The sequence below is a fragment of the Octodon degus genome, unplaced genomic scaffold, assembly GCF_000260255.1.
Source record: "Octodon degus isolate 3935 unplaced genomic scaffold, OctDeg1.0 scaffold00055, whole genome shotgun sequence".
NCBI lineage: Eukaryota > Metazoa > Chordata > Mammalia > Rodentia > Octodontidae > Octodon > Octodon degus.
This window is the reverse complement of record NW_004524631.1, coordinates 6,536,198-6,549,500: the sequence shown is the minus strand read 5'-3', so window position 1 is coordinate 6,549,500 and position 13,303 is coordinate 6,536,198. Positions and strand designations below refer to the sequence as shown.

Here is a 13,303-nt window from a genome sequence, read left to right as displayed (position 1 = left end):
ACTGTGCTGGCTACTGAAACCAAGCCAGTGCTGGGGAAGCTAAGACAGGAGGATCACTGTGAGTCCTAGCTGTGTAGCGAGACCCTGTACCAAATAAATAAAAGATTTTAGAAAGAAAGAAAAGCAGTGGATAAATTTTGTTTTGTTTGAGACAAGATCTTGCTCTGCAGCTCAGCCAAGCCTTGAATTCACTATGTAGCCTACACTGGCCTCAAACTCAGTGGTCCTCCTGTCTCAGCCTCCTGGGTGATGGGATCACAGGCATGCACCACCATGTACAGCAAAACTTTTAGAAAAGTTCTCCCAATGACTCCAAGTATCTTCCCAGAATGTTATAAATTCTCACGCATGCAAGAATTCTGTGATGGCAGAACTCCAGGAACCTTACATAACCGTACGTAAACCTGGGCTCTAAGTACTCCTTTTCTCTGGAAATTTTATGCCCTGGCATAATTGCCTTTATGTTTTAAAGGAACACATGCCCTGGCTCCACCTGGGGAAAGTCTTCCTTTGGACGAAGATCTTCAGAAGTGGACCGTGGATGACGTGCATGACTTCATCAGAAGCCTTCCAGGCTGCTCTGACTATGCACAGGTGAGCTCAATTTAAATATTTTCATCGAATTAGAAAAGTTCAAAATATATTTCCTGCATAATGAGTTTCTTCAGACTTGTACTTTATTCCAGAGGGGATTCCTACTAATCCCCCCTTTCACGTCATTATCTCCCTTGAGACAGGAGCCTCTGGTTGGTGGGCGTGAGCCACCTGCCTGACACCAAGGGAGCCAGAGAAAGTCACTGTCAAGCTTTGGTTTCTGCCCCATCAAGACTCCTGAAAAAATGGGAATTGCCCCAAATTAGAGGTTCAGATGTCATAAAGATAAATGGATGCAAAATGCTTGATTACCTAATCATACACGTAACAAACATATCCAGCACACATACTTTGGTACCAAAAGCTTTAGGGTATTCACCCTAAGTAACAGAAATATTATACTTCCTTCTAAAGAAGATGGGGGGATTGAAAAGTAGGAAATTATTTATTATTACTTTATTTCATATCATTTTACTTTATTTTTTGCTGTGCTAGAGACTGAACCCAGGGCCTTACACATGCGAGGCAAGTGCTCTACCACTGAGTGACATCCCCGGCTCCTTAACTAGTTTTAAATTCTATATTTGAGCTAGAATAATATATCAAAAGGCACATACACATCATTCAATCTGGTATATAAATATATCTGAAAATTATTTTTAAGAAACCTGTTAAGACAGATGGAAAGCAAATCAATCTGAGTTGTCTGGAAAAGTTAGTGACAAAAATATAGGTTCTAGTTTTTGAAGTTCTTGTCACTGCTACATTTTTACATAGGTTGTTTTCTGAGTGATTTAATAACAATTTTAAGCAACAAAAGTGTTCTGTTTTAAAGGAAAACAGAACAAGAAAAGACCTTATTACTTAGTTGTATTTTCCTTGTGTTTTGTGGCAGGGTCTGTATTCCGGGTTGGCCCTGGACTCCCTGGGACCCTCCTGGCTTAGCGTCCCAAATGCTGCAAGTCAGTTGTGCACCACTGTGATGACTTTAACTGTATTAATATTAGCTGGTACTAGAGTTGATATTTTCTAGATCTCGGTTTTGTGAAATGTTTTCCTACAACATAATACAGCACCATCATTTTTTTTCTTTTTGTTTTCTGTCCTCTCTTTTTTTTGAATTTTGTTTATGGGACATACAAAAAAGCAATAGACACTAAGAAAGAAAGAAGAAAGAAAGAAAGGCAGAAAGAAAGTACAAAAGCCATACAAAGTAATGACTAAGAGCTTGCCTTCTGATGCCAGAAAATACAAATTCAGTTCATGGGTTTTGCATTTTCCAGATATGTGACCTGAAAGAAGTTGCTTCTCTTTTTGCTGTGCCTCAACTGCAAAATGAGGATAATAATAATAGTATGTTTTAAAGGGCTATTATCATTAAAGGCAGCCTGGTTTCTGGGGTAGTGGTGCACATCTGTAATCCCAGCACTTAGGAGGCAGGCCGGTCAACACCATAAGTTTGAGGCCAGCCTGGGCCGCATAGTAAGTTCAAGGCTAACCTGAACTGCATAGTGAAATGTTGTCTTAAAAATATGAAGAGAGGGTTAAGGTTAGGGTTAGGGTTAGGGTTAGGGTTAGGGTTAGGGTTAGGAATTTTTTTTTAAAAAATGTGGAGAGAACTCTGTACCTTCTAAGTACTAAATATTGATCTCATTTGCATAACCTGATAAAAACTGTTTTGCTTATGCCCTCCTGCTCATGGGTGTAGCCTTGTTATTTTACTATTGATTTAGTCAGGCATAGGTCTTTTAAATGCACCTGTACCACTTTCCAAGTGTTACGTCAACCACAGGTATGATAGTTATTAAATTCTAAAAACAAGCAACCCTTTGTGTCATAAGCACGTGACTTATGGCTTTGATGGGCTAAATTGATTGCTACATTGATTATTATTAATCAGTGACCCATCGTGGTGAAAGTACAGTTTACAACAAACACTCTTGTAATCATGTTAGGTCTATTCTACATTTTAGAATCTTTATTAGTCAGCTTTCCCACGGCTGGGACAAAATACCTGACCCTGCAGCTTAAAGGACAAGAAGTGTGACTTGGCTCTCCTTTCCAGAGGATTCAGTGGACCAGTGGCTGCAGGTAGAGACATGGCAGAGGGGCACAGCAAAAGAAAGCTGTGCAGTTCTCGGTGGCAGGAAGCAGAGTGTGTCGGAAAGAGCCACAGCAAGGGGCCAGGGACCAGAGACAGCCCCAAAGCCACGCCCTGAGGACCCACTTCCTCTCTAAGGCCTCACCTACTCATAGCCCGTTCAGTTATGTTGGGATCAGTGCCCTCGGAATCTAATCACCTCTCCAGGAGTTTCTTAATCCAGTCAACTGGACAATGAGGATTAACAGCACAGAATCCCAAATGTCCTTTTGTAAATGACATACAGAAGTCTCATAAACACGCGACCCCCGAACTTTGCTGACTCGCTGTCTCTCACCCTCAAGATGTCAGTACCCTGTAGAATTGACAACAGTTATTACTACGTGTCTCTTGAACATGTGTTAAAGGAGGAACACATTTTAAAGTCTTCTCTCTCCAAGCTGCTGGGAGGCTCAGCTGCTGTGCTCCATGCTTCTCAGGGTGGCTGCACCTGGGTGCAAGAGCCCTCAAGCTGCGCTGTAGGCACACAACTCTCATGAGACCCTGGCCAAAAATGTCCCATCAGCTCCTGCACACAACCACCGTCTTTACAAAGTTGGGCCACGCCCCTGGGACTTGTGGGAATGACACTGCCCTTGCTTCTGTCCTCTGCCTTCCCTACTGCCTTAGGTGCTGCTCAGTGAGTTGCAGGCACGATCTTCTTGCAGGTAAAACAAGAAATTCAAAGAAAAAAAGTTTTCAAGAAAGACCACAGCTAACCCCAAGCTCCCACACCACAAGTGAACTCTCTTAGAGACATAGCGAGAAGGCTGGTGGCTCAGCTATTTAGGGACATACAGGAGGCCCTGAAATGCCTTCCTTTACTCCTGTTTAGTTCAGAGAATTTAGCACATAAAATGTTCTATCTCCAAAAATAACTGAACTTACCAAAATATGTGCACATTTATATCAAGCATGTGTCCCAAAGTGATCTGAGGAAGATGAAGCAGGTGCATCTCAGTGACCAGAATGTGCTCTGTGCTCTTGCCCAGCCCCCTACCCCCATCCCATCCACTCACCACAGAAGGGGTTCAGGCCTGCACACAGTCAGTCCTGGATGCCCACCTCCTGGAAATTTACATCATCCACTCACCACATCATCCACTCACCACAGTTGGGGTTCAGGCCTGCACACAGTCAGCCTTGAATGCCCACCTCCTGGAAATTTACCCACAAGTTTCTCCCTCTTGGGATTCTTACACACGTCCCTTCATTGCTCACTGGATTCTCTGCAAAGAAAAGATACACAAGCCAAGATTTCCATCCCCAATACACCAGCCACTTGCATCAGCACTTCTTTTTCTGCACAGTAATTGGATCAGAATCATGAAAAATAGCTCATTTTATAAGTTGTCTTACTGTGTGTCTTGGGTAACTCAACAGTTTCCCCATGGGGTCGCTCACTTATAAAAGCTAATATGATCAACACCCTGGTGGGGCATGGACTATGTGACAGACACTGAAGGTATGGTTGAAAAAATTGGTGAACATTAATGTATTACAGTACAAGCCGGATTATCTTTAAGCCCCCTCCAACTACTCCCCCTCACTCTGAACACACCCATCATTCTTGCCACTTCCTGAAGAAGCCATTCTGGAAGACACTGCTTCAACAATGTCTTGAATCACACTGTTACAGCTGCCTTGGTATCTTGAATTGATTCAAATGTTTACCTTGCGTGACATTTTGATTTGATGAAGGGCCATAAATTGCGTGGTGCCAGATCTGATGAATAAAGTGAACGAGAACACACTGTACTGTTTCCGTGAGCCTGCCTTGCCTTTGGGCGGTGTGCCGTAGCAGTATCCATCATATTTTTTATCACACCTTGCAAAGACATGATAAAGGATTTCCAGAACTGCTTCAAAAGCAACAAGAATGATGGGATAAGTGTGTTCGCAGTGAGAGGCACTACTTAAGGGGAATTAATGCCAATAAATCTGTTATTGTAATAAATTCCTTAATTTAAAAACACAGTACTGTTTGGTTTGTCCTTACCATTTAGATTATTATTGAAATGTAATTTGTACCAGAATTCTGCAAAAAAAGGTTATTGACCCTATTTGTAACTGAGTGAACTGAGCCACATACTGCCTAAAAAATAGTGTTCAGAACACATAAGTAGAGCCACAGATCTGTCACTCCACCACAACCACTCCGCACTGAGGGTATAGAGCCGTGTGGTTTGCAGCCAAAGATATCTGAGCCCTAGGAGCTCCCAAAAGAGACCTTTGAGTTGTTTTCAATACTCTAAAGAGACACTTCTAAGAGAAATCATACATTTCACCAAGACGAGGCTATACCCATAGCCAGCTATTTTTTTTTTTACTCTTGCCTCAATTAAATTGCATTAGCCAGTCTATGATTAGCTTACTAAAATAGGAAAAGAAACAATTACCTAATAAATACAATTTGTGAATGACTCAACTCTACTAGAACACAAGTGCTAGTACAGGAGATTTCAAAAAAATCTATTTTTTGGCTGGTTCTGAGGTACATCCCTGCTGGGCAGGGGCCATGTAGTACACATGTGATACATGTGGCTCTTCTCCTGGAGCCTGGAGCCCAGAAGGGGGAGCCTGCTTGTGAGGCCACATCACTGGGAGTGTGCCCTAGGTGAGGGATTCATGGTGTAGTGGCAACACACAGGATGAAGTCATGGTCTCTCGCGACGGGGCCTCCAAAATGAGATGGAAGGGAAGGCAGGATGCAGAAGCAGGATAGGTGTTACGGAGGGACTCTGAAGTTAGGGCTAGAAGCCACAGAGCACTTAGCATGGCTAGAGATAGAAAGGGCCAGATCACAAGGAGCCTTGAAGACCCAGGATAGGATCATGGGTTTATTCTAGAAGCAGTGAAGGTTTTAAGGGTGCTTGATTTGCTTTTGACTTTAGAAATATCTCTCAGGTTGCTTTTGTGAAAGTGAACCAAATGAAACAAGACCAGAGGGCAAGTCCTGAGATGAACCACACCAGGACTTCAGCCGAGATAAGAGCGGTGGAGCAGGCAGATAAGCACGCTGCCTGAGGACCAGAATTGGCGTGATTTCATTTCTAAGGGGAAGATATGCGTATTAGGCAGCCTTCAGCCTGTAGAGGTTGTCATATTCAGGAAGGAGCTGTCAACAGCATGAAACACAGCCAAGAATTTGACAAGTGGGAAATGTCCAGTGTTTAGGACAGTGCAGCTGAGGTACCAGGGAGGCCTTCATTAACCGAAGGAGCCAAGCGGTCACACATCAGAGTCCTGAAGTTGAACAATGACCAGGAAGTAAGAACATAAGCAGGACAGCATCTAGCGCCTTTTTTAAAATATGATTGACAGTGGTCTGGGGAGTTAGCTCGGCAGCCTCTAATCCCAGCACTGGGAAGGCTGAGACAGGAAGGTCACTATGAGTCCGAGCTATGGTGTGAGACCCTGTACCAAATAAATAAATAAGTACATAAGAATTTTTTTTAAAAAATGTGATTGACAGCCATGTGCAATATAACAACCACTGTTGAATACCTATCATCTTATATTTTTAAATTATGCATTGTTTCTGTTTTATCTATTGTTTTTCTATTCTCTTTAAAATAAAAAAAACCCAAAAATGTGGTCATGGGGAGGATTACAGACATAAGCAAGCAGAATCTAGAGATGGAATGTGTTGTTGGTGGTGGTGTTATTCATTTAATAATGGAAAATTAGTCACATGCTGACAGGGAAAGGCCAGCAGAAGAGAGTAGACAGGAAACAAAAGAGGAGATTTTTTTCTATTGAGTGAGGCTCCAAAATGTGTTGCATTGGGTCAACTCACCGGAGGGTCAAGACCTATGTAAACAGGGAAAGAGAGATTGTCTTTGAATCCCAGAGGGACCCCTCTTTCATTAATCAGGATAGTGGGGGAAAAGGTGATAGTTTTTAAGTTTACTGTTCATATTTAGGAGTTCTTATCTACTAGTTTCTTTCTTTTCTTTTTAACTTATGAAGCTATGTGGTCCACTGAAAAGGAGGAAGCACCCTGGAGGGTGGAGAAGGCTTAAACACAGGAGTGTGTGAGGCAACCTACAGAGACTGCCAGGCAACTTGACGATGGCTATCAGGACATTCTGCTCTTACCAATCTGTCCAGTTCTTTCATATCAGTCTCTTTACCCTCCCTGGAACTTTTGTCCACCAGCAGACTTCCCAGGCTTTGGAAGAAAGGAAGGCAAGGAAACATCCATAATGAATCAGAACAGACTGCTGGAAATGTCCAGGGTACCACTCTCACTTGCCTCTCCTCCCCTTACCATATACATATCTCTCTAGTCAATGCACAGAAGACATTGACCGCATCTACAAAGTCAAGAGATAGCACTGGTGTCTTCATTACTTTTTGGGTTGTTGAGACAAAATATCCAATACGTAAAGTTAAAAAAAGAAAGGTTTACTTTGGCTCACAATTTGTAGAGGGTTCAGTCCATATTTAGCTGGTTCTAATGCAGGGTGGCATGGCAGAGGGGGATGGTAGAACAGGCAGGAGGCAGCAAAAGGCAAGTAGCAAGCAACAGTAGCAGCCCTGTTTCTGTTCCTTATATTTTATCTAGGCTATAAGCCAGTAGCACTCACACCCTTAATCCTAGCATTGCACCATGAATCAATTCCAGCATGACATCTTTGATCCCAGCATCACACACCCTAGAGCCAGCTACCTCCAAAAAATCCCCTATGTATGATGGCACGAGGCTTTTGGGACATATCTTGATAGAAACCATAAGATTCCACCCTGACGTCCCCAAAGACTCTTATCCATCCTTTTATGCAAAAGATATTTAGTTATTGCTAAGAACTGTCAAAGTCCTCATAGTTTCAACATTGCTGAAAAGTCCAAATCCAAAGTCTCCTCTGAGTTTTAGGGCACACTGTTAGCTGCAAGCCCCTTTAAAAGTGAAAAGAAAGTGAAATACTTCCAACATTCAATGGCACAAGATAGCCATTTCCATTCCAAAAGTTACAAACAGGGGGTTAGCAAAGAATGGGAAAAAACAAAGACCAAAATCCAGAACAAGTGTTAAAACATCCTCCAATATCTGTGCCAAGTTGTGAACTCCAAAGGGCTCCAGTGGCTCTGCCCTTGTGGCACTGCCAGTGGTTGTAGCGCTCTCTCTCTCTCTCTCTCTCTCTCTCTCTCTCTCTCTCTCTCTCTCCCTCCCTCTGCTCCCTCCTGGCAGTTTTCCTCAGACAATCTACATTCCTGTATTCTTCAAAGTTCTGTTAGTCGCCACTGTACCTTTGGCTTCACACACAGAAATTCACATACTGCCCTCTCAGGGGCTTGGTGCCTAGCCTACCATGCCTTCTGCTGAAATCTGGTTGGAGCTTCCCTGATGTCCCAACTCTTACATTATGCATGCACCTAAAATCAGAGCTTCATGGATGATACCAAGGTCTGCTGCCAGCATGTGCACAAGCCAGGCTTCCTTCTCTCCTGGCTGTAGAGGTCGAGTGCCCAAGAACCAAGTCCTGAAGAACAACTTTCCTAGGCTGCCACCATTCTGGAACGTGGTGCTCTGGGGCTCTCTTCTCAAAGCAAAGTCTTTCACGTTAGTAATTCTGAGGCTGCAAAGGCTGGAGTCCTGCCGGTTCTTGGGATGTCCTCAGGTCATCTTTGTATTGTCATCCTCTTCTGAAACCCTTGGCTTTTTCTTGAATCTTTTCAGCTACCAATTTTGCCCCTGTTCTATCTTCGCAGGACACAGCTTTACTGGAGCCTCTTCTTTCTGGCCAAACTCAAAAGGTTTTAAATCATTTTGCTGGGCTTTTTGTTCTTGATTCTCAAAATAGATCTGGATTTTTTAAAAAAGTCACATCAGTAGCCATTCTGCAGCCTCAACATTAGACTGCTTTGAAATTTCTTCTGCAAGATTAATTGGTTTGCTGCTCTTAATCTCAGTCTCAGATATGAGCAAAATTCAGACAAACTTTCTGCCAAAGTACAACACATACTGTCTGGAGTCCAACAGCCAGTGTGGTCCTTCTTCCCAGGAAGAACATTCTGAGCCAGGCCTTTGCCAACAGCATTTCTACCAGGCTTCTGTTCTTCTGTTCTCTGACCAGCATCTCCCATCAAGTACAGCATAAAGCTTTTATCCACCTTTCTTTACTCAGAGTATTCTCTCAATGATAAATCAATCCAACAATGGTTATTGCACATCTTCTTATTATAAATACATGACACTGCATAGGGATACATTGGGAAATAAGACATGGACCCTGCCGTAAAATAATACCTATTCCAGGTTAGAACAGAGTTATATAAGCAGAGAACAATCTACTCTAAGTGTTATTAAGGAGCACGTATAATATACCACTTGAGTACAGAAAAGAGTGTAACTAAGACTAAGCTTTGGGCTGAGGGTTTAGCTCAATGGTAGAGAATTTACCTAGCATTCAGCAGACCTTGCGTTCATTTCCTATCACCACAAAAAAAGGAAGTTTTTCAGTGTCATCCTCCATGTCTGAACATTTCTACATAAACTAAAATGTCTGTAAATAAAACAAGAACTTTTTTAAAGGGACAGTTGGGCAAAGCCAACATCTTTTGGTTTTTTTTACAAGGTATTTAAAGATCATGCAATTGATGGAGAAACTCTGCCGTTACTCACAGAGGAGCACCTTCGTGGCACCATGGGATTGAAGCTGGGGCCAGCATTAAAAATTCAGTCGCAGGTATGGTGATTTCGCATAATTATGCACTTACGGTCAATGTCTGGGCAAGTATGTCTATTCACAAAAGAGTAAATAGTGGTCTTTTAATACACACGACAAATTGGGTCACTCTTGTGCTCAAAACGCCGCAGTTCTCCGTTTCTTTCAGAGTGAAAGCCCACGTCCTGTTTCATCTGCTGTCCTTCCCATGCGTGACCACCTCAACACACCGGGCCTCACTGTCCACTCCGTGTCCTTCCAGTCTCTGCTCTTGCTCTTTGGCCCCTGGTGCGCGGTGTGCTGGGGGCGTGCTCCACGTGAAGCCCTTCCCGATGGCGGGCCCTTTCCGGGATGTTCCTCCCACAGCCTCCTTCTTCGCACCTCATCCTCATCTTCGCTCCACTGTACTTCCCAACCGAGGTTTACTCGGAGCAGTCTACTTAAAATTGCATGCTGCCGAGCCCCTCCGTCCTCCTGATATCTCCCTTCCTGCTCTCCGTCGCCCGAGACCACTTAGCATCTTCAGCCACAAATGCGGTCTGCTTATATGCTGGGCTCATCGCTTGCTGTTGATTTCCCGTTATGGCATTAGAATGTAAGCTTTTTGAGGGAAGGGATTTTTATGTTTTGTAGGATGATGGATCCTTCAAACTTGGAAGAGCCATAACGGACAATAAATATTTTTGGAAAAAACAACCTTCTTAAAAGTAAAATCAAAAAAACAGAAAGTACTTTGTTCCAGAATTTATATGGAACTGTACTTAGTTACAGTAAATGTTTATGCCAGGAACTGACATTTCAGATTTTACTTCAAAAACCATTTTTTATTTGTCTAAAAATTTCACAAATTCCCTTTCTAGTATAAATGCTTTAACATTTCCTTTTTTTTTTTTTTTTTTTTTTTTTTTTACTTTTTATTTTGGAATAGTTGTAGTGACAGTAAAGTTTCAAAGATAATCCAATAATCCAGAGAGTTCATCCAACTTTCACAAAGTGACCATTCCATATAACATGGCACATCCCTCAAAATTAAGAAACTAGGGCTGAGGAGATAGCTCAGTGGCCTAAGCGCCTATCAGGCAACTATAAGACTAAAGTTCAATCCCCGGTGCCATGTGCCATGCCAGCCACCCAAACCAGGCCTGGTGCTACACACCTGTAATTCCAGTGCTAGGGAGGCTGAGACAGGAGGATCACTACAGTCTGAGCTGCATAGAGAGGCATTGCACCAAATAAATAAATAAATGTTTTTAAAATTAAGAAATTAACGTTGGTAAAAATCTTTTTTTTTTGTTTCAAAAAATCAGCTCTTTCTCTTTGAAAGAACAACCTAATGAGTACACAGAATAAATGCAAGAGTCTAATTTGAGGGGGATTTCAGACATGCCATTCTTCTGCTGAGTTAACTCTGCTTGAACTTTTTGTTTATTAAGCCACAAAACGAGCCCCTCTACCATTGTGCAATTTATTAAAACTCACATTTTCACAGTGATTCAAATCTACCTTGCACCTTTCACGCACGCTGGTTTTTGTCTTTATCTTTACAATGTCCCAGCATACCTGACACCCTCATTTTGTGTTGAGACAGGATCTTGCTGGAGTGGTCTTGAACTCGGACTCAGGGATCCTCCCCCTTCAGCCTCCTGAGTAGCTGGGACTATAGGCATGGCCTCCATCACCCGGCTCCCCATGCCTCTCCTAACCCAGCAGTTACACCTCCAGTTTACACAGTTCAGTCCACGTAACACCCAGCCAGAAGCAGCCTTTCACTATTTACAGAGTAAGCTCAAAATTCTTTCATTCTGGCCTGCTTTGTGTTCCACCTCCTGACTTGTTCTCCTTCATCTCAGTTCTCCTCTCACCAGTGACTTTATTTATACGTTCATCTCACAACACAGGCTGTGTCACAAACCCTCTTCTCTGATTCTGCTTTCTCTGTGATGAGCATCTGCCCCCCTGACTACGCTCCTTTCAATCAGATACGGCCTTTGTCAGGTTCGGCTGCCGAGTGCAAGCCTCGTGGCCAACACTGTGCTTCCCTGCTAGGTCACACAGCAGTTGAAACACTTACAACTGCACCTAAGGTTGCAACTCGTTTGTGATCAGGAGTCACACAGCATTTCCAGCACTAACAAATACAGCAATTAGGCGCTTCCTATTTATCCTGCTACTGATGACAGTGGGCGTTTCTATTACCTCTGCCCAGCCCCGCTGATTCACGAGAGGTGTGATGTTGTTCCTTGGCCTGGGCCACCTGAGTCACCAGCCTGTTGTGTGGAATTGGGTGCCTGCCAATATCTCTGTCACATGAGTTGTGGCCATTGCTTCCTGGATGTCCACCAGATGAAGGGTCTTTTGTTCCTTATCAACACTCACTTATGAACTTGCTTACCTTCCCACTGTATAAACACCTTCATTTGGCCCCAGGTCCCTTTAGAGTCTGAGCTCTTGAACTGTAAACTTTCCACCAACTCTATCATAGCCACCTTCTGTCTGCCTGAGTCTTCATTTCTTAGTTTTTCAAAGGCTTCATCTAAGGTAGGTAGCTGGTGGCCCTGATATGCCCCAACAGTGGTAAAATGTTTCTTAAGTTATTCATTTTTCATTAGTGAGGATACTATATATCTTGGCATACTTACAATGACATTTCATGGGATTTCTTCTCAAATCAAGTTTTCTTTGGCTTTGGTTTACTACTCATTTTTGGACTACCATCTGATAACACAGACCACCCCAAAGCCCTGCTGAGCTACTGTACCCCAAGCACCAGCTCCCAGCATGACGGAACAAGCCTCCTACAGAAGCTGGGAGAAAGCCCAATTAATGGCAGATACCAATGAAACAGGGTTGTCACAGGGTCCTTGGGATTGGGAATTGAAGCAGCAGAACTGGAAGCTTCTGAGTAGCATTTCTGAATTCCAGGACTGGAACAGTCAAGAGTTCATTGCTGGTTAAGATGACAATGTCTCAACCTCTAAAACAGAGACTGAAGGGAAACTTCTATGGTACCAAGCAGTTCCATGAAGGAAGCCCATTCCTAGAACGGAAACTCTGAAAGTGGATTAGAACAGGGTATATAAGAAAAAGGGTGGGAAAGGAAAAAATCTATTGTGATTTGGGAATTCATATGTATTATCAGAATGGAAACAACCTGCAATTTGAGCTGTGACAGCGAGGCTTGGGTTCCATCTAGGGTCAGGTTGTAGCAGAGACAACCAAAGCCCTGTGTAGGATCCCAAAACCATCTGGTTTATGTCTCCTGGTGACCCAATGGGTGCCAAAGAATTCTAGCCTCAGTCAGGGGAAGGAGTGATTGGGTGATGGTGGAGATGTGGGGGGATGTCTGTGGGATCTCTTGTAGGACTGCAAGAGGGTCAGGCAAAATGAAATTGCAGTCCAGATGAGCCACAACAAACCCAGGAAGGGGATCAGAAGCCAGAGCCACCCTGATACCTGGATTAAAATCTCTAAATACCACCTGATTCTGAGAGAAAGAAAAGCCCACCACATATCAGAATCATGACCACTACAACTCTCTGTTCCAGGCTGGCAATTACCCCAGCATTCCTATAAACTGAGACTGAACTGGGTTATTGAAAGAATTCACGGACTTAATTACTGTGTTTATTTTGTCTTCAAAGGTATCTCAGCACATGGGAAGTATCTTCTACAAGAAAACTCTTTCATTTTCTACCCATACAAGACAAGCATTGGATCAACCAGCAGATATATCCCCTCTTTTGGATTTTAATTCCTGGAGTGATACATTGAGCATTCCCTGTTCCCAGGATTAGTAATTCTTAAACAAATTGAGCCAAATTGTATAAAAAATTGAAGACTTTCAAGAACCAAGAATGGTCTTCATCAGTTCTCAAAAAAAAAAAAAAAAAAAAAAAAA

General features: G+C 43.0%; 1 protein-coding gene across 1 annotated transcript in view; it reads left to right on the top strand.

Moving 5' to 3' along the window:
• Samd7 (sterile alpha motif domain containing 7) overlaps positions 1 to 13,199 on the top strand; it is a gene marked incomplete at its 5' end in the record, with an annotated part of 27,726 nt that extends 14,527 nt beyond the window's left edge. The window contains 3 exons of the mRNA XM_023717861.1: positions 473 to 594; positions 9,316 to 9,426; positions 13,047 to 13,199. Coding sequence (XP_023573629.1) covers positions 473 to 594; positions 9,316 to 9,426; positions 13,047 to 13,199 — 386 coding nt within the window. The remainder of the gene's footprint in view (positions 1 to 472; positions 595 to 9,315; positions 9,427 to 13,046) is intronic.
• Between the last annotated feature and the right edge of the window lie 104 nt (positions 13,200 to 13,303).